Here is a 26,175-nt window from a genome sequence, read left to right as displayed (position 1 = left end):
AATAAAATTTACATAAAATCAAGTTATCACAAAAGTATAAAAGACAAAATAAATTAAATAATTGTAGCCACTTTTAAAAATACAAATAAAAAAGAACACTAAAGAAATATTCACTGATGGTGTAGTGGTGCACTCGCCTGACTTTGGTGCGGGCAGCGTAGGATCAGTTCCCACTCAGTGACGGTGTGAATGTGAGTGTGAATGGTTGTCCGTGTCTATGTGTGCCCTGCGACTGACTGGCGACCAGTTCAGGGTGTAGTCCGCCTTTCGCCCGAAGTCAGCTGGGATAGGCTCCAGCGCCCCGTGACCCTAACCAGGATAAGCGGTGTTGACAATGGATGGATGGACTAAAGAAATATTTGTTTTTAAGTTTAAAAAAAAAGACATAAATAAACAAATCAGACAAAATGTTTCAAAAAGGTAAAAAAAAAAACATTCCACAAATGTGAAAAATGGAATCTAAAAAATAAAATAAATATATTTTTCAATAGTGGAATGGTCATGGACTTTCTTTTTCAGGACAAATTTAATTTTCTTTAACTCTTTTGTGGATGAAAAAAATACGATCCTTTATTACATTATATCATCATCACTCAATTATATTGAATCACTCTTGAAAAAAAATATTGTATTTCTCCATCAATTGACTATGCAAAATCACTTGGTTCCACCACCACCATGTCTCCCTCATTTTAAAGTTACTTACAATTTGACAATTCCGCATTGACTGAGGATGATCATAAATTGTGATCAAAGCCTACACACACACAAAAAAAGGGACATTCCCTCTCCCAGCTACTGTTGACAAAATTGAATTTGGACTGTTTGTTGTAGTTCGACCCTGAAATTTCACAGCAAAGCGTCTGCAAACGAGCTGATAAACAGCTGTAATGCCACTGCAGAGGCCTCCCAGGCTTGGCCGGCCACTGTGAAAAGTAAACAGTAAACAGGATGATGCGTCCTGTGTGAGTGTGTGTGCAGGAATTGGTCATGAAAGCAAGCAGAAGCCCACGCCGAGTGTGCTCGGCCAGCTGTCACTCCGATGACTTCAGATTTAAGAGACCCACAGTGCGCAATCTGGGGGGACATGGTTGGTTGGTATGTGTGGGTGTGGCTGCGTGCATGGGTGTCTAAAAAAAAATAAAACAAATCTAAAGAAATATTTAAAAAAAACTCAAAAGATAAATGAAGAATATTCTAGGTATCTTGAAGAACATTTTTGATAAACAAAGAAACAGAAAATTCTCCCCAAAATAAAGAAAAATAAAACCAATCCCCGCAAAATATTTCAACACCAAATATTACAAGAATTCTGTCATATTATAAATAAAAACAAAAGAAATCATAATCTTAAAAAAAATCTAAGCTAATAAATAAATAAAAGCATCTTTAAAAAAATATCTGAATAAATATTTGCCCTTAATAAAAAAAATAAAGAAATGATTACAGAACTAAACTAAGCACATCTTTAAATTAAACAAAGAAATAATAGAAATAATATTATTTAAAAATCCAACAAAATAATACATAAAATACAAATATTGAGAAAGATTTTCGCCCATGAAATCCCTAAAATAAAAAAATACCAAACATAGTAAGAAATCTTTCTTAATCCCCAATGTTAAATTCAATTTAAATAAATCTAAATAAATATTTCAGAAACAAATAAAAACAAAAAATCAAAAGTTCCAAAAATAAATCAAAGCTATTAAATTTAAAAAAACAGCATTAAAAAAAATCTGAATAAATCTTTCCCCTTAATAGAAAATTTATTACACGAATAAAATAAAGTAAGCCCCCAAATTAATGTAATTTAGAAAAACAATCAAAGCACATCTTTAAGTTAAACAAATAATATTAATACTATTATTTTAAAATAATACAAAATACACAAAATAAAAATCTTGGGAAAGCTTTTTCCCCATAAAATCCCTAAAATAAAATACCAAACATTGTAAGAAATATTTCTAAATCCCCAATGTTACATTCAGAAAAAAAACATATTAAAAAGATCTTTCAGAAACAAAAACAAAAAAAATCTAAAGTTCGGAAAATAAATTACATGAAAAATTCCAGCAAATAAAATAAATATGAACTAATTTCAAATAAAAATAAATATTTTCTAAAAACAAAAAATCCCCCCAAAATAATAAGAAACATCTAAAAAAAATTAAAACATAAAAATGCCCCCAAATTAAATAAAAAAAAAACATCTTAAGACATCTTTTGAAAATAAAATACAAATAAATGAGATATAAAAAATGGAATCTTTGGGGGAAAAAATGATGCGTGCGTGTGTGTGCAGGAGTTGATCACTAAAGCGAGCATAAACCCATACGGAGCGTGCTTGCCCAGCTGTCCCTCTATAACTTCAGGCTTAAGAGACCCACAGGGCGCAAGCTGTAAGACCACTGTTTGGATGGTATGCGTGGGTGTGGGCGTGCGTGTGCGCGTGTGCGTGTGTGTGTGTTGTTACCCCACACCGCCAAGACATTTTACTCAGCCCCCCTTGGCTTCCTTCCTCCCCTTTGTTACGGTTTGCGAGGCAGACTTCGTCAAGCTGAGCACACAAGCGAACGCATATGAATGTGTGTCGTCATCTTTATTAGGCCCCTCAGCCAACTTCCATTACATTTAACACAGCTCCACACGTGAGGAGATTTTACTTTTAGTTAGTTGGGCCCCTCTTCCCGCCCCCGTTTCGACCTGCCAGACGAGGGGGATTAGAGGGACCCCAGCATGTAAGGAACCTGAATACACAACCTGTTACTTTTATGAATGCAGAACGTAAGGCAGGGCAATTAACAGAGTTTATGACTCAGACAATTCCAGCCATTGTTACAGTATGTAACACTGTTGAGGACACTCCTTCTTCGGTCAAAAAAGAAAAATCAGACAAAAAGCTGGCTGAGCTTTGACGTAGCATGATTTTCAGTGAATTTAGAGGCGCATTTTTTTTCAGAAAAAAAATACGATTTGAGAATAACCCAGTGTAGGTTTTCGTGATACAATATATCGCTCGGCCGATTTTTTTATATATATTTTTTTGTCTTGAGTTGCAAGCAAAAACGTGAGTTTTGAGTGCTAGCGATTGTGGCAGCGAACTTCACACGTAAGCAGCTGCTTGTCCGAGAGGCCAAGCTGTTCATTGCCACTCCCAGTTGAAGTTTACTCTAAAACTAAACATAAGACAAAGAGACTGTTGTGTAATTAACAAAACCACATCAACTTTCAAATGAACTTTATCTTATACAAGTTGCTACCTCAATGCTAACAGTAGATGCAAAATACTATAGACGGGCTAATGAAAGTAGCATCGATGTTGTGGGAATTATTAGCCCTTTAAACTACTTATACTTGAACGCAAGCGATTTTTTTGGGAACCTATCCCTTATTTGCTTTTTGGGGGGCAGCCAAAGGATAATGATAATGATAATCATCATCATGCTGTATAATCACCATCTTGTTATGCCACACCTGTGAGGGTGATGGATTATCTCCGCAAGGACACTGACACAGATTTGTGAACAAAGTTGAGAAAAACAGCCCTTGTGTGTACTCAAATCTTTACGTTCAGCTCATGACAAATGGGAGCAAAAACAAGTGTTGCGTTCATATTTTTGTTCAGCGAACTTTATCAGTAGCGATGAGAGCTGAGCTGCGCTGAGTGCCAATCTAGTTTGTAGTCGTTTTACATTACAAAGAATAGATGGCGCTGACTTCCTGTTGGCTCATTTCTTTAAAGAGCTTCCCCTCTACCTGAAGTGTTCATTATCGTGCAGCTGCTCTCGGATCAGCGAGGTCAGCGTCATGCGCGGCGCGATGAGCGACGAGGCCAGAAGCCACTAATAGACTTAAGGCAGCTATGTATGAGTAATGCCTGTGTTCTCCCGCCGCATTCTCACGTTTCCCCTCTTCACAAGAACGACACTTGTCAGAGCACGCTCTCGCTTTTGTCTCGTAACGCTACGGTGCACACGGAGTGGACGTGATACGGCCAACACGCACCCGGTATTCCATTTGGACGGGTGGAGGGGGGGATGTTCCTGTGAGGGTTGTATGGAGTTTTTTAACAGGGGACCACACAGAATGCTTGGAAAAAGCTGCAACGTTTGAGCCTTCTGCACCCACAATAACCATCTGTGACTTGTTTGAAGATGGGCAACCTTTGAGCGCTTTAAGAATGCATTGCTTTACAAGTACATGCATGTGTTGATGATGATGATGTCATCGTTTCTGTAGTGGCAGTTTCACCAAGCATACAAGGAAGCAAACTTACAATCCATTCATCCCTTTTCTAAAGCGCTTGTTCTTGTTAGTGTTGCGGGTAGCTGGAGCCTATCCCAGCTGACCTTTAGTTACATGAAGATGATTCACCCAAAAATGGTTCTCAGAACTGTGAGGCAGACGCTCTAACCAGTCGGCCACCGTGCCGCAGGCTGCTCAGCAATCACTGCCAAATATGGGCACCGGAGCGCCGTCGTTCATGGGCGCTGCCCTGCAGTGAAAACCAAGAAAACCGAGTGTAGTATAAAAGGCCTTAATGAGGGTATCACTATAGAACATGGATGGATGAATGTGTCCTGTGATTGAATGGTGACCAGTCCAGGGTGGACCCAACTTCTCTCGCCCAAAGTCAGCTGGGATGGACTCCAACACACCCACAACCCTAATGAGAACAATTGCTACAGAAAATTGATGGATGGCTTGTGCGGATATAGCCAATGTGTGTATTTGGAGCCCCAATGAGTGTTAACGGGGGAAAAGCAAGAAAAAAGGAAGACAAAAACACTTAAAATACATGAACAAAGGCGTGAATCCATTAGTCTTAACAAGAGTTTTGGGGGCTATGGGGAGGGTGGTGGGGGGCTAACTGTGAGAATGGATTTGGTGTTAGCAGCCCGCAGAAACTCCCCTGTTGCTTTGAATTGAGACGCACCTCTGTGTTTGCCGGTGCCAGGAGAAGGCGTGAGGGGCAGCGGGGTGAGGGGCGCTGAATGACGTGACGTTGCAGCTTGACCCGCTGCTCGGTGACCCAAAAAACACAGATCCAGCCCCCCCCCCAGTGGGGGGGGGGGGGGGGGGGGGGGGGGGGTTCGGTGTGGGGTGTTTGGAGTGCTCCTAGGCCTCATGCTCTGTCAGCCCAATCAAAAGAAGCTCGCATTGTGTGTCGAGCGTTTGCATACTTAGACGCGTTAGAGGGGGTGTTAACCTTTGACACCGCCTACTCGACGGGGACAACAGAAAGCACTTCTCGGGGGGGAGAGTGGGGACGCACGTTAACACGCTCAGAGGAAACACCTCACGTATCGAAAACCACTACAAGGACGAGAGAAAGTGTTAATAGTTGGGGTGCTCGAGATGGAGTAGCCGTTCGCGCCGGAATACAAAGTGCGCTGGCTGATTTGAAAGTGAAGGATTGCTCGGGATGTGCTGAGATTGTCACTCGTGTTCTACTTTTTTTCCAAAAAGGGGGGGGGGGCATCCATGTAACAGGTGTTAGTAGGGCTAGGGCGATAAGGTCTTGAAATGCAATTTCCATTTTTTTTTCATGTCCCCCCTCCCCTTTGCATAGGAAACGCGAATGACAATAACATTATTCAAAACAAGTTTGGCTCATTTTTTTCCCCTTCTGGGATTTTTCTGAAACCAAACAAGCTTTGAATCAGTTTTCCAAATGTTTTTTTTTTTTTAATTTATTTTATTTTCTGAGATTCAATTTCCATAGAAATAATAGGAATAAATACAGTGATGCCTTGAGATACGTGTTTAAATTGTTCCGTGACTACGGAACTCAAAAACACTCGTATGTCAAATCATCTTTCCCTTTTGAAATGAAAGGAAATACCATTAATCTGTTACAGCCTCCCCCCCAAAAATTGGCAATGTGTTTTAATAGGAAAAAATAGCACTCTGTAATATTTTACTTTATAAAAAACATAAAGTAAGGATGTATTTAAATACAATGTAAAGAAATTAAACAGTTTTTGCCACCTTGTTTACTTCATTTCAACGGTCATTGTGCTGCTCCTTCTCGTGTGTGGCCATATGGGGTAGTATAATACAGAATTGGAGACATCTCAGCTCCTCAGTAAACTGCATTGATATTAGTCGTTCTTCACAGAGGATAAAGAATTTGTGCTTGTGAGTATTGTTATATTATCTGTCTACGTGTTGCCCCACCAGTTATGTATAAATATACGTTGCTTAAAAACTGCCATATATATGATATTTGTTAGCCCATCTTTGGCGTTTCCTTTTATGAATTAGCATTAAGCTGGCAGATTTATAGGCAAGGTTATGTGATTGTTTTAAATTCAAAAAATGTGTAATTGTCTTTGTATTATGCTTAGTTTGACAATAAACTTCAAGTGGGAGTGCTGTTAAAGAGCTTGATGCCTCTTGTGAAGAATTGTTCACTATCTGCCCAACTGCTTCTTGTTGTGAAGTGAGTTGAGTTCACTGCCACCATCCAGTTTACGAGTTTTTGTCAAAAATATCCAACTGGACTGAAAAATATCCAACACGCCCTGGACTGGTTGCTGGCCAGACACTCTTATCCAAACCGTACAAGTGCAAATCAAATTCCTTGAATAGCACAACGTACTTGTGTACTTGTACTCACTCCCGTTGGACGGACACTTATTGTGTTAAACCACAATTTACGCTCCAATGCCACTGAAGCGATTGCCACTGAAAAGGTCAAGAAGACGCAATTCATCACTTAACTTGTTAATGTAGTTTTCTCCAGCAACATCTTTCACTCGTGCTGTTGTTTGATTAATGTGCATGTGACAATATCCTCCTCGTCAGTTGATTTTAATTTTTTTTTTTTGGGTGGGGGTTTGTGAGGGTTAGGATGGAGAGGGTCTTTGTCAGCCTGGCCGTCTATGCAGAGGGGTCTCTTGTTCCCAAGTGTGCACCGCTTCAAAGAGGAGAGGACTTGACTCCTAAAATTCCTCCCATCAAAGTTGCTAGGCGACGTCGTCTTTGCGGACACATATTCATACCAGAGCGGGTGGAAGCCTCTTTTATGAAGAGCGTCTCATTAGTAGTCATATATTCATACCGGGGCCGCCTCCCCCCACTTGACCCCTCCTTTGCCAGTCGTGGGAAAGATAAGCCCCGTGTGAGATGGCCGGGGGGAGGATCCGGGTAATTATTTGCACCAAAAAGATTTTCAAAATTTAACACCGGCGAGCAAAAGCGTTGATACATTTGAGCGGCGCTAATTACGTGTATTGATTGAAACGTAACAAGCAAGTTCATCTCAGGATACATCAGGATTTCATTCAAACGCCAAAACAGCCCACACAAAACGTGGCATAATTTGAAACACTTTGTCATCTGTAGTCATTTATCATCAACACTTTAATTGCATCCATTTGGTGCCTTCTTGTACCCCATGAAGTAAGCATTTTTTTTAAACTCTTGCATTTTTGCTTCTACTTAACAATAAAAGGGGTTATTGTGAATTAAAAGTGGGCCATGTTGTGAAATATGTGTGTGGAAGCACCGGTAATATCGATGGACAGTGTGTGGGACACAATCCGCTCTCTCAGTCCTAATATATTGATTTTAGCCATGATTATTTAGCACAGGGGGGGGGCACATTTTTCCTATCATGGGGCCAGTTCAATGGGCATCTTAAATTCAATTTGACTGATGTTTGTTATTATATATTATGAACACTTGGGGATGACACGTTTCAGGGACTTTTATAACAGTTCTGTTTTATTTGTGGATGACTTTATCCTCAAATATTACGACTTAAATCTTGAAAATATACAACTTTTTATCTCGAAAATATACAGCTTCATTGTTGTAATATTATTACTTTATGCTAGAAAATATTGTACTTTTTATCTTGAAAATATGTATCGGTATCTGTCTTTATTCTGTTAAAATTTACTTGAATCTCAAAAGTATACAACTTTAACAAATAATCTTGAAAATATACAACTTTTGATCTAAAAAATATATGACTTTTTATCTAAAAAATATACAACTTTATTCTCTTAATTTACGACTCTTATCACAAGAATATACAGTATGACTTTTTATTTGGACAATATACAACTTCTTGAAAAATTATTACTTTAATCAAAAAAATAAATAACTTTTTTTCCTTAAAATATATGATTTAATTCCCCTTAAATTACATCTTTAATCTTGAAAATATGACTTCTAAAAATATACATTTTCTTAAAAATGCATGACTTTATTCTCATAAAATATAAACTTTAATCTTGAAAAGACACGCTTTCTCTTGAAAAATAAAACCTTTGTCTTGAAAATGCACAACTTTTTATCTTAAAAATATTCACCTTTAGTTTTGAAAATATATTAGTTTTTGTCGAAAACAAACTGCTTTTATATTGTAGCTATTTGGCTTTTTGTAAAAGAAATACGATTAGCTTCATTAAATTACAATTTTAATTTTACAAATTTTTGTAATCTCAAAAATATATTTTTATCTCATAAGATTACGACTTTAATAGGAAATAATAGATACTTAATTAATCCACAAGGGAAATTCACTTTTTTTTTTTTTTTTAATCTCGTTAAACGTACGACTTAAAAATATACGACTTCATTCTTGGAATATAATGACTACAGAAAATTTGATGACTTTTGATCAGGGAAAACATGAAACTTTTTTTCTCAAAAATTACAACTTTAACCTCGAAAATGTACAACTTTGCATCTCGAAAACATCCAACTATCTAAAAAAAAAAAAAAAAATTGTGCCACTTTTTAGTTAGGTTCTTATACTTGATGACTGACAGCCGGAATGGCCACCCGACTTCTTCGTGAGCCAGGTGTAGCCGCCCCTTCGACCCCCAAATCGGGAAGACTTCCGCATTCCAAAGCACGCGATGAGGAGGCGTGCGTGACGTCACGTGACGCCACCTGTTCCTCGCCGGTCTGCCTTGCTCGGTGGTTCGTGCGCCAGTCACTTAGTCGGAGGCTCGCCGAGGAGGAGGTGGAGGAGGAGTAGGACAGTGCCAAAAGGATACACTTACTTTTTTTTTTTAACCGGAAAAAAATGGAGCTGCGTCGCCTTAACTTGTTCGTCTTTGTACTCGTCAACGCCGTGTTTGTCAGCCACCAGTCGAAAGAACGTAAGTGACTTGTTTTCAAAAATGAAAGATAAAGAAAGGTTAGTTTTTTTGTTTGTTTTTTTTAGCGTACCTAGTGAGTCAGGAGTTCGGAAGTTGAGCGTCCGGTGTGACGTTTTTCTCTCTCTCTCTCTCTTTATTTATTTATTTAAAAAAAAAAAAAAAAAAAAAAAAACAACTATATTAACTCAAATTGACTTTTGTCACTGCTTGAAAGAATATATATACAACTCTCCGAGTCCGTTTAAACGTTACGTAGAGCTGAATAGCTCCGAATGAAGCAACATTGTGGGTACAATCCAAACTTTGAAGTAATAGTTGGTGAATGGCGTCACTGCAGCGTCGAGGCGTGGGAGCACCTGTGGCCGATGTCGCCAGGATGTCGGATGATGTCGTTTCACATCAGACCGCACACTTTTGCTGTACTGACTCGGCTTGCCCGCACGCCTTTCTCAGACACGATTAGAGATGTTTCTTCACGGTTAATGATGTGTTGAATCACACCGATATGCTTGATTAGACTGTCAAAGGAGCTGGCATGTGGCCCCTGAACTCACCATAAAAGCTGATGGCTCCTTGAACGCAGCACGCGTGCAGGACTTTATTTGTTGTACTACCCCCCCCCCCCAAAAAAAATAAAAATAAAAATAATAATCTAAATTTAAAAAATAATAAGCCATAATAGCTTTGCAGTTAGCAATTTAACAACAATTCACATTTCACAACAGTCTCATGGCCTTTATAAGCATATAGCCTGCACATTGTGTAATTAAACTGTTAATCAATTTTTAAGATGCTTTTGGAGACAAACTGTGTATCTCAAATGTTTGTTTTATATTATTACTTCTTCTTCGAACGAGTTACTTGCCTTCAGTAACCCCAAGACGTCGTATTATAGGACTGTAATGAACCGAGGACCCCCGTACAGGACTAGACTACATTTATTCTAGTTAGATGTGTAACCAACGTGAAAGCCAGAGAGCTGTATTTGGGTCAAAAGGAAGCATTTGTGAAGCAAACCGTGGTCCTCGGTTTACGAGGGAGTTCTGTCCTAATAGGGCGACGGTCGAGATTAAGAAAAAAGTGGCATACTTTTGAGAAAAAGAGCCTTATATTTCTCAGACAAATGTTATACATTTTTTTTTAAAGTTGCAATATTACCAGAATCAAATTCTGTGTGTGATTTTTGATAAAAAGTCATTTATTTTCAAGATTAAAGTTGTAATATTACCAACATGATGATGTAATTTTTTAAAAAAGTTTATTTTCAATCAAAGTCATATTTGTTTTTTAGATTAAAGTCAAAATAATACCAGATGAAATTTGTATATTTTTTCCTTAAAAAAAAACCTTAATTTTTTTTGTATAAAGTTGTAATATTACCAGAATAATGTCCTATAACAGGGGTCACCAACATAGTGTCTGTGGGCCACCAGGTAGCCCCAAGGACCACATGATCTATTCTAAAAATAGCTCACCAGTTATATGACATTGTGATTTCCCCGGAATGTTGCAGAACTGATCATTAGAAAATGTAAACACAAGGATTTATAGAAAAAAAAAAAGTGTTGCATATTGATATTTATTATTTCCTACCTTGTTAAATCAGTGACAAATTGGTAGCCCTTTTCATTAATAAGTACCCAAGAAGTAGCTCTCTAAAGGTTGGCGACACCTGTCCTATAGTTTCGATAAAAGTCCTATATTTCAGATTTTTTTACGACCGTCGTAAACCGAGGACCCCCAGTAATAATAGCGCTTCCCCTTTCTGTTCTCCTCTTTATTTGACCCCTATTCATTCCTCATAAACTGAAGCATACTAGTCCTAGCAGCAAGCGAGTACTAGAAAATGATTCTTTATCCCACGACTCATCACGGCGTCCCCGTCTCTTAAAACTCTTTAATTTCAATGCCAAAAATGTTAGTTGGTACTCCGCAGTAGTATTTTTAATGTTGCTTTTGGGGCCTAGTTGTGTGTCCCAAATGGATTAATGGCTGCTTATAACTCATTTCTGCGTGTGTCTACAGAAGTATTGCTGGACATGAGGTCTTCGGGAGGAGAACTGGGCTGGCTGACGCTGCCATCTGAGAACGGGGTGAGTATTTATACCTCCAGCAGCATTTTTAAGACCTCGGGGGTCAAAGACGTTCTCTCTGTGATGCATTTAGAGTTAAATGATGTTTAGAAGGGCCTCTCGGCTAGTTCTATATGCGTAATTGATCATTTTTGGGGCCCAGATGGTGTTTGGCGTATTCCATTGGCTTTATACAGACTTTACACAGTGCATCCTGTATTTACAAAACTTGTTCTCATGAATGCAAAACTGCAACAATCAAAGGCTGGATTTACACTACAGGTCCAAGTGCCAAATTTAGATTGAATGCCGCTATTATTATTATTATTTTTTTTTTTTTACATGTATGCCTACATTTCAAGTGACACACATCCAATATGACTGTGTTTACACTGACCGAACAGGTGAAACGACCCGTATGGAGAATTCCATAATCCAAATTACACATGTATCCATAAGCGTCAACACCTGGGCTGGTAGTTAAGTTTAATACATGGATTATACAAACATACATGTTACATAGCGTTTAGTTGGCGTGGGCTGATTCCTCCCCGGTTGCTTCAAATGAAGTGAGCCATCGGCAACAAATTGATGGTAGACACTGGAGTTATGTGGAGGTTTTTCCCATTTAAATCAATTTGTTTGAATTGCTTATTCAAACATGGAACCATCTAATGTAGCATATTTAGAATGTATTTAATTGTCTACCTTTTCTCTATCGTATAGATTTACAGCAGGTGTTTTTCAATGTGTTTATTTGTGTTGTGTGGGCAGACGTGCACACGTGTATATTTCATAATGTCGAGCTGGCATTGACATGGTATATCCGAGCTGTGCATTCATGCTGCGCACGCATTGGCAGATATCCGATACAAAGTGGGTTTTGATTCACGTTTGGATTCGATTCCGATCTGACGATATCTGATTCTATCGTTTTTTTTTTTTTCTATTTACGCGGGCATGACGCACATCCGAATTGTGCCACTTGATAGCAAAACAGTGGAATTAAGCCACGCGAATCATGCAGTGCAATTCAAGCCTACGTGTCCCACCGAGACTCGACAGATAACGGCGGTCTTGTGTTGGTAGGTATACCAGGCCCGGAAACATCTCTCTATCTATAGTCGAGTGGTTTTCAGTCTAAAAAAAGATGCAGGACACGTCTCGGGATATAAACAGAGTTCGAAAAGATCCAGACACATGTTTTATGGTCCCGGGATTCCCTTGCTTGTCGGAAGGTTGCGTTTATCTCAATGTACTTTGTACATATCACATACGGTAATTATGCTGTGAGGTCTTTAGTCATCAGAAACAGTGGTTTCATGTAGGGCCTTGTACAGTGGATATAAAAAGTCTACACACCCGTGTTCAAATGCCTTTTTTTTTTTTAAATAGAAATAACAACAACAAAAAAACCTGTGACCAAGATAAATCATTTCAAAAGTTTCCGCCCATTATTGTGACCTATAACCTGTCCAACTCAATAAAAAAAAATATATTTATATTAGATAATGTGGTCGCTCAAGTGTGCACACCCTCATATAACTTGGTTGGGTCTGTGTTCAGAATAAACCAAACCTGGCACAATTTAAAGTGCCTCTGATCCACCTCAAATCTATTTTTGCTCTTCTAGTAGGCTTTTCCTGGCATTTTCTTTGCGTTCTATCAGAAGCCGAAGGTTTTTTTGCCAACTGACTGGTATTTCCAACTATTCATAATTCCTTCCACTTTGTCTAAGGCCCGAGGTCCACCTGAAGACAAACAGCCCCAAAGCATGATTCTGTAATGAGCATGAGTCGTAAACCGAGGACCCCTTGTTATAATAATAGCCACGTTTTTCAAGTCATCTTTAATTTACCCTTATTTAATTCCCCATAAAAGATAAAGTGGCGTCTCCTGAAGTGTGGTACTACTACTTTTAATCTCACAAATCATCACTACTTCCCCGTCTCTTAAAGCTCTTTAATTGCAATGCGGCGGTGACTATGAAGCACAATTAACTGCCACAAATGTTAGTTGGTATTCCACAGTAGTATTTGTTGGATTTGTGTGTGCGTCACAGGCACACACACACACACACTCACACACACACACACACACATACACACACACAGGACCCCTTGTGTGTTACGGGAAACCCACACACGTCGACACATGTCAATGCCAATAATCCTAACGTGTGGAAAAGAAGCTCCAGTTCACAACGGTGCTTTATGGGCTTCTCAGTACACCAAAGAAAAAACTTAAGTACAGTTTAAGTACTTTTGCCACCTCCGTCAATCTATAAAGCAAAGCGTCAAAGCTGATGTGTTTTTGTCTTCCAGTGGGAGATAGTCCAGACGGTGGTGAACGGCTCGCTCTTCTACACCTACAGCGTGTGCAACGTAGATGCCGCCGATCAGGACAACTGGTTACGCACCACGTTTATCCAGCGGCGTCCGGGCGCCACGCGCGTCTCCGTGGAGCTGCGCTTCATCGTGCGTGATTGCAACAGCTTCAACGGCGCTTCCGTGTCCTGCAAGGAGACCTTCAACTTATTCATCTCAGAGACAGACGCCGACGTGGGCACCAACTTCCGCAGGGGCCAGTTCCGCAAGGTAGCCACCATCGCCCCGGACGAGGTGACGCGGGGCCAGAAACCCCTGGTCAACACTGAGACGAGGACGGTGGGCCCGCTGTCCCAGAAGGGCTTCTACCTGGCCTTCCAGGACATGGGCGCCTGTGTGGGGATCCTCTCGGTGCGCGTGTACTACAAGACGTGCCCGTCCACCGTGCAGAGCCTGGCGGCCTTCCCGGAGACGGTGGCTGACGCGCTGCGGAAAGTGGAAGGCGCCTGCGTGGAGAACGCCGTGAGTCAATCCACGCCACGCATCTACTGCTCCGCAGAGGGCGAGTGGGTGGTTCCCATGGGCCAGTGCCAGTGTCTCGCCGGCTACGAAACCACCGGGGACTCGTGCCAAGGTAAGGAGCCCGATTCCGTGCACCACGTTCACAATGCAAAATCTTTTGGCAGAATTAAAAGGCATCACAGACACCGCCGCGTTGGCAAGGTGTGAAGGAATATTCATTAACTTGTCTGGTTTGTTTTGGGAAGTCTGACACTCAAAGCCTTCAAATGCCTTCGAGGATGTCATGCTCAGACAGATCGGACATGGAAAAGGGAGGATGCCTAAAACCGTTTGTTCTTAATTTAGATTGGAGGCAGTTATGGATTACAATATTTTCTCATTTCCGGATCGCCACATTCCTTCGGCCATCTTGCCATCAGACCTCAGGAAAAGCTAAGCCCAGGCGCTGGCTTGATGTGGTAGAGAGAGACGTATGCCGCGTCACGCCACAAAAGAAGTCTACTTTTAGCACGTTGTACTTATACGGGAAAAGAACAACAATGCTACAAGTTCTCTGTAGGGATTAAAGAGCTGCTTGAAGCTGGGGGGAAAAAAAGAAGCAGAGAGCCTCTCAAAAAGTGGATTTTTTTTGCACCTGCGTCTTGTGGATAAAAGTAGTGAGTCACCATCTTAATATATATATATATGCCTTTGCACTTAAAATGTATTCAATGTTAGGTATAAACTCACATAATCTTTTGTTTTAGTGCGATGATAAAGTCGATCTCATTCCTCTCTGTTAATACATTTTCACTTTGCCGTGAGACAACGCAAGACGTTTGTGGTTGCGGGGGGCACCAGTTTCATTAGGCAAATAACAACTGTATATGACATTGCCTAAGGAGAAATTGGCAGACACTTCTTAGAAGCAGCCATCGGGTTGTCTGTGAACCTTAGGGGGTAAAATTCTTCCCTTGACAGTTTTCTGACAAGTCTGTTGTTCCGACTTTGTGGTAACAGCAATTGGCACAGGTCCACATCTTGTAGAACCTCTAGAAGCGGTTATAACCGCATTTTCTTCTATCGTTACTTCCTGTAGGTGTAATAGTCAGGCATCCCAATACTTTTGTCCTCATAGTTAATAAGAGCAAGACAGAAAATTCAATAACGTACTTCACTTTACAAGTTTAAAGAAGTTATACTATGCATTTAAAACAATTCAAACAGGATTTCTTGTCTTGCTGACATTAGCCCGTAGACTGCTGAGCCAATGGCGAGTCCGGCTTTGGCTACCATGACACCTGGGGGCGGAGCCCAGCATTTTCACTTGTAGAAGCAGCAGCTCACACGCTACAATGTGTGTATGTGGCACATGGACACATCACCAAACACAAAGTACAAATGGAGAAAGTCCATAATATGTCCTCTTTAAAGAGAGAGTGAAATGTTTTACTTTTGGGATATTCAAGGGAATGTAAAGATTCCATTTTTAAAGTTAATAGGTTGGAGGTTTACGTGCACCAGACAGAAAAAGTACACAGAAGCGTTCGTTGGGCTGCGTTGTCGCCTGAGGGAAGAGCAGTAAAACACAAACTGAGGTGTAAGAGTTAAAAGACATAGCTGCGGTGTACCTACTGTATGGGCTGTGGAAAATGGCCTTTCTTTGGCATGCTGGGGTGTGGTGTGTGTGTGCGCGCGTGTGAGTGTGTGTGTGTGTGAGTGTGTGCGGAGGAAGTGTGGGAGGACAGCGGAGAGCACAGGAAGGAGGGAGGAAGGGCACGGCGTGGTGCGGGGATTTCTGAAAGGAATTCTTTCACTCTGCCGTCACCTGCTGCACTGATTGACTAAAGGAAGGGCCGTGTGAATTGGTCTCGGGCAACTACCTGAGCGTCCTCTTTCCCCCCCCCCCTGCGCCGGTGTTTTGTTTGCGTCCGTCGCCCAGGCAACCGTAACCGCAGATTACAGGGATGGGGCCCCGGCCCGCCTCTCTTAGTCAGGGCTGCGGTTTATGACTCCTGCTGTTTTCCAGTCACCTTGACTGGCACCGTCTCCATTCCTTCCACGCGAACAGATCATTCATAGCGGTGACGGGTCGGCGCTTCAAAGAAGGGACGCTTACACTCCGAGGGCAGGATGAGGGTGGAGGAAGTCCAAGGCAGAGGAATGTTTCTCGCGGCGACCGCTGACAGACTCTGAGCTCCGGAAACAGACGTTGTGCATGAATAGCTAGAGAGGAAGACAGGAAATATTTTACGAGGGATTACAATGATTTCATAGCCGGGAGTTGGACCTGATATTGTATATTTGGAGCAGGGTTGTTTGATTTAAATCAACTCCGGCTTCCTCCCACATTCCAGAAAGAATGTTAGATTCATGAAAGACTCGAAATTGTCTTTTGGTGTGAACGCGAGTGTGAATGTTTTTTTTTTTTTTTTTTTGGTCTATGTGCCCTGCTATTGACTGGTCACCAGTCCATGGGTGTATCCCGCTTCTCTCACCCAAACGTCAGTTGGGATAGGCGAAAGAGGGCAAGCTCTATAGAAAATGGATTCATGGTTTATTTTAATCAACCCCCCCCCCAAAATCACAATTTAAATCAAGCCCAATAAAAATGATTTCATTCACTTAAACACTTCCTAGTCACAGGAAAAAGACATTCCATTTAATAATACCCTTTTAAAATGCTTATCATTACCCAAAAATATGAGTGATTAGTGGTTATTCTGCAAGGAGCTTGTGATTTTCATGATCATGATTACATGTGTATTTCTTGTATTGGAAATTGTGCTGGTATGTATCAGAATAACTGGACAAGAATTCAATTTTAAACATGAAAATGAAATGGATTGAAATAAGATGACTCATTCACAATGATGATTAAAAAATGATAAATTAAGTCAGATAGTGACAGAAGCAAAACTGCAGGCGTTTGCTCCGCACCAATGCGACGACTTCATTCCGGACTTTAGGTGTCAGAGAAAGTGACATTTTCGAAGACTTACGGTTCCGCATGTGTCTCGCAATGAAGAGCCCAACTGTTGTGGGAAAAAGGAAGCCCGCTGAGAAGGAATGCCGATTGACACAAATAAGCAGGTTGTCTCGCAGCGGGCCGACAGTTGGCACATGAGGGGCGGTTGGTTTTCGTGGCTGCTTAGTTAGGTGTGGAGTGTAATTTAGTCAAGAGGATTAGTAGAGCAACAGGCCAGCTGTTACGTGGTCCTGCTTTACCTCCCCTCGGGTCCTTTCATCCGGCAGTTAACACATGCAACGAGCCGACTAATCCGTGTTCCCACTCATTAGAACAATGGCGGCAAAAGCCCAGATTCAATTAACAGATGCACCGGTGCGGAACACAAGTCCTTTTCACGTGTGTGCCGTCGTCCAAAGGGAGTGTTGGGGCAATTAGATGCGCAACTTCCAGCAACAAGTGACAACGCGATTGAATTCACTGAATCGGCTTGAGCAGACTGACAAAACTCAACTCCGAGTGTGAGTGTGCATTCGCAGCGTTGCACACATGGCGCCATTTTACGAGCTGCAATGACTAATGCAATGTATTTATGGCACCACTCCGTCCAGTCCTGCCAGACAATAGATGAATGGAGCCGAGAGTTTCTTTGCTCCGTGACAGAGGTCCTAGCGCTTGGGCTCAATATTAAAATGGGCAGGCCTCCTTTTCTTATGCGAAGAGACCCCCGCACCCGCTGAGTGACTCCCCAGAGAGAACTTCTGTTTGGTGCGCCAGTCCAGACCCCTTCCTCCAAACCCTCCACACCCTCCCCTTTAAGGCCTTCTATTCATCTTCCCGCTCAACTCAACCTGCTCCTTATCCTTCACCATGGTGATACTTGAGCCGCATTTCTGCAAAGTGGTGCAATCCAGTGCCATGGTACGCTTTGGAACGGTAAACACCAATACAGCGATGTAAAGGTGTCAGAATGGTACAGATCCTTAACAATATTTTTGGACAATACAGGGCACATGTCAATCTCAAAGCGCCATTTACTGTATACTGGACAAAAATCCAGATGTCAAGGGGGTGAGGTAGGGCAAAAGACTATAGTTGCCTACTAGGTGTGGTTTAACCAAATGCGAGAGTGTAATACACTCACAGGATATGATTTTCACAGTCATAATGGCCTTCTGGAGGAATACTATGACGTGGCCTGATGCGTGGGGTCCTCGGTTTACGATGGAGTCCCGTTCCTGTGGCGGTAACGTAACCCCAATTTGTAGAGTACAGTATACCAGGACTGGAAACATCTCTCTATCTATAGTGGAGTGCTTTTCAGTCTAAAAAAAGACCCTGGACATGACTCGGTATATAGTCCGAAAAGATCCAAACGTGTTCAGTGGTCAAGACATTCCCTTGCCTGTCGGACGTTAGCTTGCTTTCATCCCAATGCACTTTGTATAGATCACATACAGTAATTATTTTGTGTAGTCAACAATCAACAGTCCACTTGGTGATGAAGAAACGCAACCTCGTTTACAATCCAGGTTCATGAAAGACGACTTGCTGCCAGGAGCAACAAGCAGAGAGAGGGACTGTGATCACAAAGTATGCGGACGCTGTTGTGTTTCCATGAACATTGGAAAGTGGCTCCAACAGCGTTTCCTCTTCCACACTCCTTTTTATCGCCGCTCTTTTACCTCTTCAACCTCGCTTGTCATAATTTGCCCTGAGTGGGAGGAAGGAGGAAAGAGAGGAAACATCAGTCCCAGACCACACAGTCCTCACGCCTCCTGCTTTCTGTCCAGTCCGCACTTTCATTAACCTCCCGTGGCCCGGAAAGTCCGCTCGCTTATCGCTTCGGCTAAGATGTTCATGACGGCACGCCACCGGTGTCCGATGTGCCATTTCCTTTGGCAAAAACACCCCTAATAGAGGGTGTACTCCGTTCTCTTCGTACGGTGTGGGAATAACCAGAATTTTGACATTAAGTCGGAAAGCACTGTATTCTATCACTAAACTACTCACGCAGTAGTAAAGATGTTTTTACAGTAAATAGTCATATGAAAGACACTTCATCTATCCATCTTCTATAGTGCTTTAAAGTCCTCATTAGGGAGAGTTGGAACCTGGTGACCATTTCAGGTTGTAGCCTGCGTCTTGCCCAAAGTCAGCAGAGGACATAATAGATAAACACCCATTCACACTCACATTCACAATAATGGATAATTTAGTCTTCCATGAACCTGACATGCATGTTTTTGGATTGTGGGAGGATGTCGAAATACCCGGGGGAAAAAACAAACAAACACGCAAGCATGGGGAGAACATGCGAACGCCACCCAGGAAGACTGGAGCCGAGATCCACAGACCAAACCTCAGAACTGTGAGGTAGTTTTGCTAACCACTAGTCCATCGTGCTTCCCAACAATATACTGTGTTCGCCGCCAATTCGCTACTTGCGAATTCACGTATTCACTGATTTATTTATTTATTTGTTTTTTTTATGGGGGCGGGGGCTATTTTTATAAACCTATCCTCCATTCTTCGCTGAAAATCTTGCTTATATGCTGTTTCTGCGCTTTCTGAAATGACTTAAGATGCTACATGGTAGCACCAAAGCCCTGTTAATAGCTCTAAGATGGCAAACGATGGTGCTTAGGAACTATGTTGAAGTGAATCATCCTGACTGAGAGGTTCTTCACTATAGGGCTCCGTCCCCTATTCGGGGATTAACCCTGTAAAACAATCAAATGAAAAACCAGTAAGTACCGCTGCAACTGAGCATGCTGTGTGACAATATACTGTATATGTGTCATGTGGTCGGAGTGGCTGTAGGCGCAGAATGACAGCCATGCCTCCGACAGACTGCCCCAAGGCAGCTGGGGCTACACAAGTAGCTTACCGCCACTGTCTGTGGAGTGAATGAATAATGTGTGTAATTGTAAAGGGTCTTTGAGTGCCTTGAAAAGCACGATATAAGTGGTATGCATTATTATTAGTATGATTACTCAGGCCACTGCACAAACAGCTCATTGCGTGTAACCTCAAAAGTCATGTGTCGATGCCGTCGTAAACCGAGGATCTGCCAGAGGGCCTGAGCGCAGGGTTGACGGTTGAGAAGGCAGATCACATAACCTGACGGATTTAATGCTCCGGTGTCATCCGGGCCAAGCCGCCAGCGCGTGACCTTAACCGAGGCCTTCAAGTGGAAAAGGCAAGTGGGGGCACATCGCGGAAGGAAATCCCAATTCATTCCTCAGTGTACAAAGGCTCAGTGATTATAGGTTACTTGTAACAAAAGCTTCCTGTTGGGCGGAAAGGCCTAACATTACAAACACAGCCTCATTGTTTTCCTTTTGTTCCGTCATTCCTTCCCTTCTTTGCCCTCACTTATTCCTAACAGTGTACGTCATCATCAACTAAAGATGAGTACATACATACAGATTTTTAACACATTAACTGATTTTTTAAATGTATGCATATGACACTGTTGGAAATAGGGACAACAGTCTTGAACTTTAGTGCACCCCACCTCAAACCCTTTTTGTCTTTTGACACAGAATGCAAGCCGGGAGACTTCAAGCCCACCGTGAGCGGTGAGCTGTGTCGGGCGTGTCCCGACAACACTAAGCCCTCCGCGGCCGGCGCCACCCGCTGCGAGTGCGAGGAGGGTTTCTTTCGCTCGCCGTCGGACCCACCCACGTCGCCGTGTTCGAGTAAGACTTCCTCTCACTGATAATAGTCGTACGTACTCGAGATGTTTTGGCTAACTCCTGACTTCCTCCTGTAGCTCCGCCCAGCGCTCCCCGCGACCTGACCGCCACAACCCTGTCAGCGGACGGCCGGCTGCATCTGTCCTGGAGTTCGCCGCTCGTGACGGGGGGCCGCGACGATCTCACCTACAGCGTGCTGTGCGAGCAGTGCGACAGGGCCTCGTGCACCCCCTGCGGCGACAAGGTCCGTTTCGAGCACGGCCCCGTCGACCTGCGGGACACCGAGGTGGTAGTCGATGACCTGGACTCGCACCTCAACTACACGTTCACGGTGGAGGCGCACAGCGGCGTGTCCCAGTATGGCGCTGCGAGGCCCGCCGCATCCATCACCACCGCTCTGGACTATACTGGTGAGCTCAAGCTTATTTTAAGATGGATTCCACCGTTGCCCGTTAACGTTGTCTTGATTTCGTCATCGTTTAGGTTCAACAATAGCAACATTTTTGTGTTGCTATTATATGTTTTGACCTTTTCAGAATGCCGTCGCATTCAGAGTTATTGAGGTTGCCATAATACACATAAATAGTTCAAGTAGATTTTCAGTTCCGCTTGGAAACGAATAAAAAAAAATGAGCGAAACACAGGGTTCTACAGGGAGTCCACGGTTTACGACGTTCGGTTCCTACGGCGGCAGCGTAACCCAAATTTGTCAGAATGCGCCGTTGTCTATTGCTAACCAATCTTAATGCAGTAGTAAAGTCAAATTACAGTAAATATTTGTATGAAAAATTCTTGTCGGCCATAAATATTACAGTCAAAAGAAAGACTGCACGTACTGGGGTAACTAAACTTGTGCTACATGACCTCATATTCTTATTGTGCGCCTTGAAACCTTGTAGGTCGGGACCGCCGTAAACAAAGGTCCCTCTGAAATACAGTTAAGCCCCAAATTACTGAATACCCTCTGGTTCAAGAGTTTTGACTTTTTGTCGAATGTGTATCTTTTCGCTGAAGATGACACAAGTTTCTATTCCTGACCATTTTCGCACCATTCTCAAGGATCCTGTTAAGTTGTAGAATGTTCTAGAGGTTTCTACTCAACTACGCATATAGAACAGTGGCTATGCAAGTTTTGACTAAGAGTTGGAATAATTCTAGACATGGAATTGGAAAAATTAAACTAATAAATTATGGCGAAACAATATTTGCTGGTGTTTTTTGCAAGTTGTTCGTGTCCTTTCCAGTTAAGAGATTCAACAAATAATAATAAAAACTTAAACTCAAAATGTGTCTAGGGTACGAATAATTTTGGGCTTAACTGAAGCCTCGGTGTGCCAATAACCTATTTTACAACAGTGAGCGATCTTATTACCTTGGAAATGCTTTCGCCTCTCAAGCTGCCTTCTCAATGTTACTCACCCTCAGACGTTTAGAAACCCACACCGTGTTTATAACATATTTTCAAAAACTTAGCTTTCTCCACAAAGGGGAATTCAGGCCACCCACCGAATCCCCAAAAAGTCTCATTCCGAGAAGGCCCAGGACTGCGATGAGTGACTAACTGTTGTTTTGTGCTTCTCGCCGACCATCTCGCCAGATCCCCCAAAGGTGACGTTGATCCAGCTGGATGATCGCAGTCCCACCAGCCTCTCTCTGTCGTGGGCTCTGTCTCGCCGACCTCCAGCGCACATCAGTCATCGCTATGAGCTCATGTACCGCAGAAAAGTAAGACAGAGTGCTTCTTGTGAAATTCCATAGAGGAGGCTCCTCGATGTTTTCCTGGGAAGACGATCCTAATCCCAGTGCAACCCTTTCAACCTTTTCTGCTTTTGAAGGATGGCGACAGAGAGCGTGACGTAACCACCTTCACGGTCCTGATCCTGGACAAGAGCTCCGTGCACATAAACGACCTCACGCCAGACACGACGTACATGTTCAGGGTGCAGGCGCTCAGTCCTGAAGGGAGCCCTGGGAGCTACAGCACCGAGTACGAGTTCCACACTTCGCCACTAGGTAGCGCTCACTTTAAAACCTCAAATCGAGTCACTTTCACTTTAGGCTCCAGCTCACCAGCGGTATAGAAAATAGATTATTTTATGTTTTGTTTTTTTACAGCTGAATCTCAGATCCAGAGCCCCTCCACCATGGTGATGGGAGCGGTCGCTGGAGTTGCAGTTGTTCTGCTCGTGGTTGTGGCCGTCCTGCTGCTGCGTAAAAGGTTGGTCTAGAATGCAGTTAGAGTGTGGGCATGTAATTTGGGGCGTTAACTATCGAAAAACAAATTTTTGGGAGGGTGGGGGATGTCCAGTATTAGTAGAGTTTGTTTTCGCAGCAGTTTTTGGAACATAACCCCCACGAGAGATGGGGAATTACTGTATTCTGGTATGAAGGCAAAGGGAGAGCTCCGCCTCCAACCGAGCTGCCGTTATTAACATTCCTGTCTATATTGTGTGCAGTCCCTCTGTAATTATTCCCTTTTTTTTTTTTTCCCTCCTCCCTTCTCAGAAGACTGAGATCTCATCGTCGGGGAGGACCAGAGGATCCCTACTTTTCATCAGGTACAAAGTCAAGACGTGTAATAGCAACTTGTTTTTTTAATACTGTTACATGTTCTAATACTTTGGATCATTTCCCCCCCCCCCCCCCACCCCTCAGATCAGCTGAAGCCTCTAAAGACTTACGTGGATCCACATACGTACGAGGACCCCAACATCGCCATCCAGAAGTTTGTCACGGAAATCGACCCTAACTCCATCAGCAAGCAAAAAGTCATCGGCGTGGGTGAGAGATTGGATCGCCTACCTCCCATTCCAAGCCAGCTCAGGGTTCAGAGTGTGACGATGTAGTCTTCGCGTCTGCCAGGCGAGTTCGGGGAAGTGTTCCGAGGCGTGATGAAGTCCCCCGCCCGAGGCGAGGTGGCCGTGGCCATCAAGACCCTCAAGCCGGGCTACTCCGAGAAGCAGAGGCAAGACTTCCTGAGCGAGGCCAGCATCATGGGCCAGTTCTCGCACCCCAACATCATCCGTCTGGAGGGAGTCGTCACTAAATGTGAGCCTACAACACCAGATTAAAAAAAAAAAAAAAAAAAAAAAAAAAAACGTTTTTGTTAAGACCTAGTAATAAATCACTCACTCTTTCGATTTTACAGTCAAGCACGCCATGATAGTGACAGAGTACATGGAGAACGGAGCTCTCGACATCTATCTCAAGGTACTGACGAGACGTAAAAGGTTTTTGTCTACACTACAGCAGGTCTTCGGTTTATGATGTTCCCGACATACATCTCGAGGTCACAACCGACGCGCAATGAATAAGTTTGCAGCGGCCTAAGAAGACGTCATCGCTCGGTTACCGCCGTACTTGCGGTTTTTCATTTGATTGTTTTATATTTATGGCCAAAAAGTGTTATGACTTTATTCTGTTGGATTAGTGATAGTGATAAAAAATGAGGGGGTTACATATAGGAACAGAACTTTATGGTAAACAGAGGATCCCGTGTGACGACATTCAGTACATTATCGGATTAGATTGTGCAAAAAGATTCGTTTTCATTCAGTTGTTCACCATTCCCACAGGACCGCGACGGGGAGATTCCCACCTACCGGCTTGCGGGAATGCTGCGCGGAATCGCAGCCGGCATGAAGTACCTCTCAGACATGAACTACGTTCACCGGGACCTGGCGGCGAGGAACGTCCTGGTCAACAGCGACCTGGAGTGCAAGGTGTCCGACTTCGGACTGTCGCGCGTCCTGGAGGACGACGCCGAGGGGACATACACGACCAGAGTAAGTCGAGTACGACACTCCTGAAACTCGCGCAGCAACTTCCACTGGAAAGTTGGGGAAAAACATTGCTCCTAACATCACTTTGACTCACTGACATGGAATTTGGTGGACATTTTCTTTAGTATTCTTAAGTGTTTCAGCATCGGGATTGTCATCTCCAAATGACTAAATGTTGCTTCTTCTGTTGGCAGGGAGGCAAAATCCCCATCCGCTGGACCGCCCCCGAAGCCATCGCTTACAGGAAGTTCACTTCAGCCAGCGACGTGTGGAGCTTTGGCATCGTCATGTGGGAAGTCATGGCGTTTGGCGAGCGGCCCTACTGGGACATGAGCAACCATGAGGTAACGCTCGCTTTGCCGCTCGGGTGACTGATTGTTTACTTTAATCAGGGAGAGACTCCGCCGCTAATCTCAAACACGCACACGGGCTGTCGGCTCGTAGGTGCTAAACTGCGGCTGTTTTTTCAGGTCATGAAAGCCATCAACGAGGCCTTCAGGCTGCCCGCGCCCATGGACTGCCCCTCGGCCATCTACCAGCTCATGCTCCAGTGTTGGCAGCACGACCGCTCCGAGAGACCCCGCTTCACCGACATCGTCAACATCCTGGACAAGCTGCTCCAGAGTCCCGAGTCTTTGAGCACCATCGCAGACTTTGACCCACGGTATGAAAAAAAAAAACAACAACAAAAAAACACATCTATAAAGGAAAGTATTGAATGAACGGGATATAGACAGGAATGAATTGCTGTGTTTATTATTACAACAATGATTGAATCATCCTTTTGAGGGCCTTAACATACCAGAAAACTCCGCACATTTTTGGAAGTGTTTATCCTGGTGAAAATTGATGTATTTTGATATATTCACCAACACCAATTGACATGAAATCAGGTGGACATGTCTTATCATCACAGGATGGACGAAAAAAATCCCAAGGACCCATCCCCAAAATTGAACAGGAAGTAGACCATTTTGGTTTGCAGAAACCATTTTGGGTGAATTCCAAGGCTTGTACTTTGACAAAGTCTTTTTAGAGAAATTTAATTACATGAGGTCACTCAGTAGGAGGCATCCTAGACAGCTAGGGGATGCTAAATTATAAAGCTCTTTTGCCTATGCCCTCTAATGTGGGGGGGGGGGGAAGGGGTGCCAGGACCCGTCAATCACCACTCGCAGACTTAATTCTAGTTAATGCTTTTGATAAAACTCTTTAATTGGATCTCGTCGGATACGATCGTGTTTTTGAATACGACCCCGGTGAATCCAACGAAACGGGGAAGACGCGTCCGAGAACACGGCGAGTAACCCGAGTCCATTCTGTCCCGTCCCCTTCCAGCGTGTCCATCCGCTTGCCCAGCACCAGCGGCTGCGACGGCACCACGTTCCGCTCGGTTCCTGAGTGGCTGGAGTCCATCAAAATGAGCCAGTACGACGACAGCTTCGCTCGGGCGGGGGTCTCCACCATGGAGCAGGTGCTCGCCCTGAGGCACGAGTAAGTACAAACGGGACACGGGTGCACCCACCATCTGTCATCTCGCAACATTCCTTACGTCAGCGGTTCTCAAACTGGGGCCCGCGAGCCGCAGCTTGGCGATTTACAAAAGCATTTGCGATAAATTATGTTGTATCAATTTTAAAAGGGCACGGGGACCGATGGCCAATAAAACATAATAAACAAATTACTCCTCCCTTTAGCT

The 26,175-nt window shown here is 43.2% G+C and overlaps 1 protein-coding gene across 2 annotated transcripts in view; it reads left to right on the top strand.

The window, feature by feature from the left end:
• The window catches only part of LOC133409273 (ephrin type-A receptor 2-like), a 43,697-nt gene that overhangs the window by 15,862 nt on the left and 1,660 nt on the right, over window positions 1–26,175 (top strand). Inside the window, exons 1-16 of one of the 2 annotated variants that reach the window (XM_061689070.1) lie at window positions 8,970–9,125; window positions 11,151–11,218; window positions 13,522–14,158; window positions 20,542–20,697; window positions 20,772–21,104; window positions 22,292–22,419; window positions 22,530–22,707; window positions 22,810–22,912; window positions 23,200–23,252; window positions 23,350–23,475; window positions 23,557–23,742; window positions 23,843–23,904; window positions 24,270–24,479; window positions 24,671–24,820; window positions 24,947–25,140; window positions 25,815–25,970. In XM_061689070.1, coding sequence (XP_061545054.1) covers window positions 9,050–9,125; window positions 11,151–11,218; window positions 13,522–14,158; window positions 20,542–20,697; window positions 20,772–21,104; window positions 22,292–22,419; window positions 22,530–22,707; window positions 22,810–22,912; window positions 23,200–23,252; window positions 23,350–23,475; window positions 23,557–23,742; window positions 23,843–23,904; window positions 24,270–24,479; window positions 24,671–24,820; window positions 24,947–25,140; window positions 25,815–25,970 — 2,816 coding nt within the window. In that variant the 5' untranslated portion in view covers window positions 8,970–9,049. Of the gene's footprint in view, window positions 1–8,969; window positions 9,126–11,150; window positions 11,219–13,521; window positions 14,159–20,541; window positions 20,698–20,771; window positions 21,105–22,291; window positions 22,420–22,529; window positions 22,708–22,809; window positions 22,913–23,199; window positions 23,253–23,349; window positions 23,476–23,556; window positions 23,743–23,842; window positions 23,905–24,269; window positions 24,480–24,670; window positions 24,821–24,946; window positions 25,141–25,814; window positions 25,971–26,175 lie in introns of those variants that run through there. The other variant, XM_061689071.1, reaches the window with a different exon arrangement.

This window comes from Phycodurus eques, chromosome 10 (assembly GCF_024500275.1).
Source record: "Phycodurus eques isolate BA_2022a chromosome 10, UOR_Pequ_1.1, whole genome shotgun sequence".
In the NCBI taxonomy this organism is placed as follows: domain Eukaryota; kingdom Metazoa; phylum Chordata; class Actinopteri; order Syngnathiformes; family Syngnathidae; genus Phycodurus; species Phycodurus eques.
This window is presented reverse-complemented; position numbering and strand designations above follow the sequence as displayed.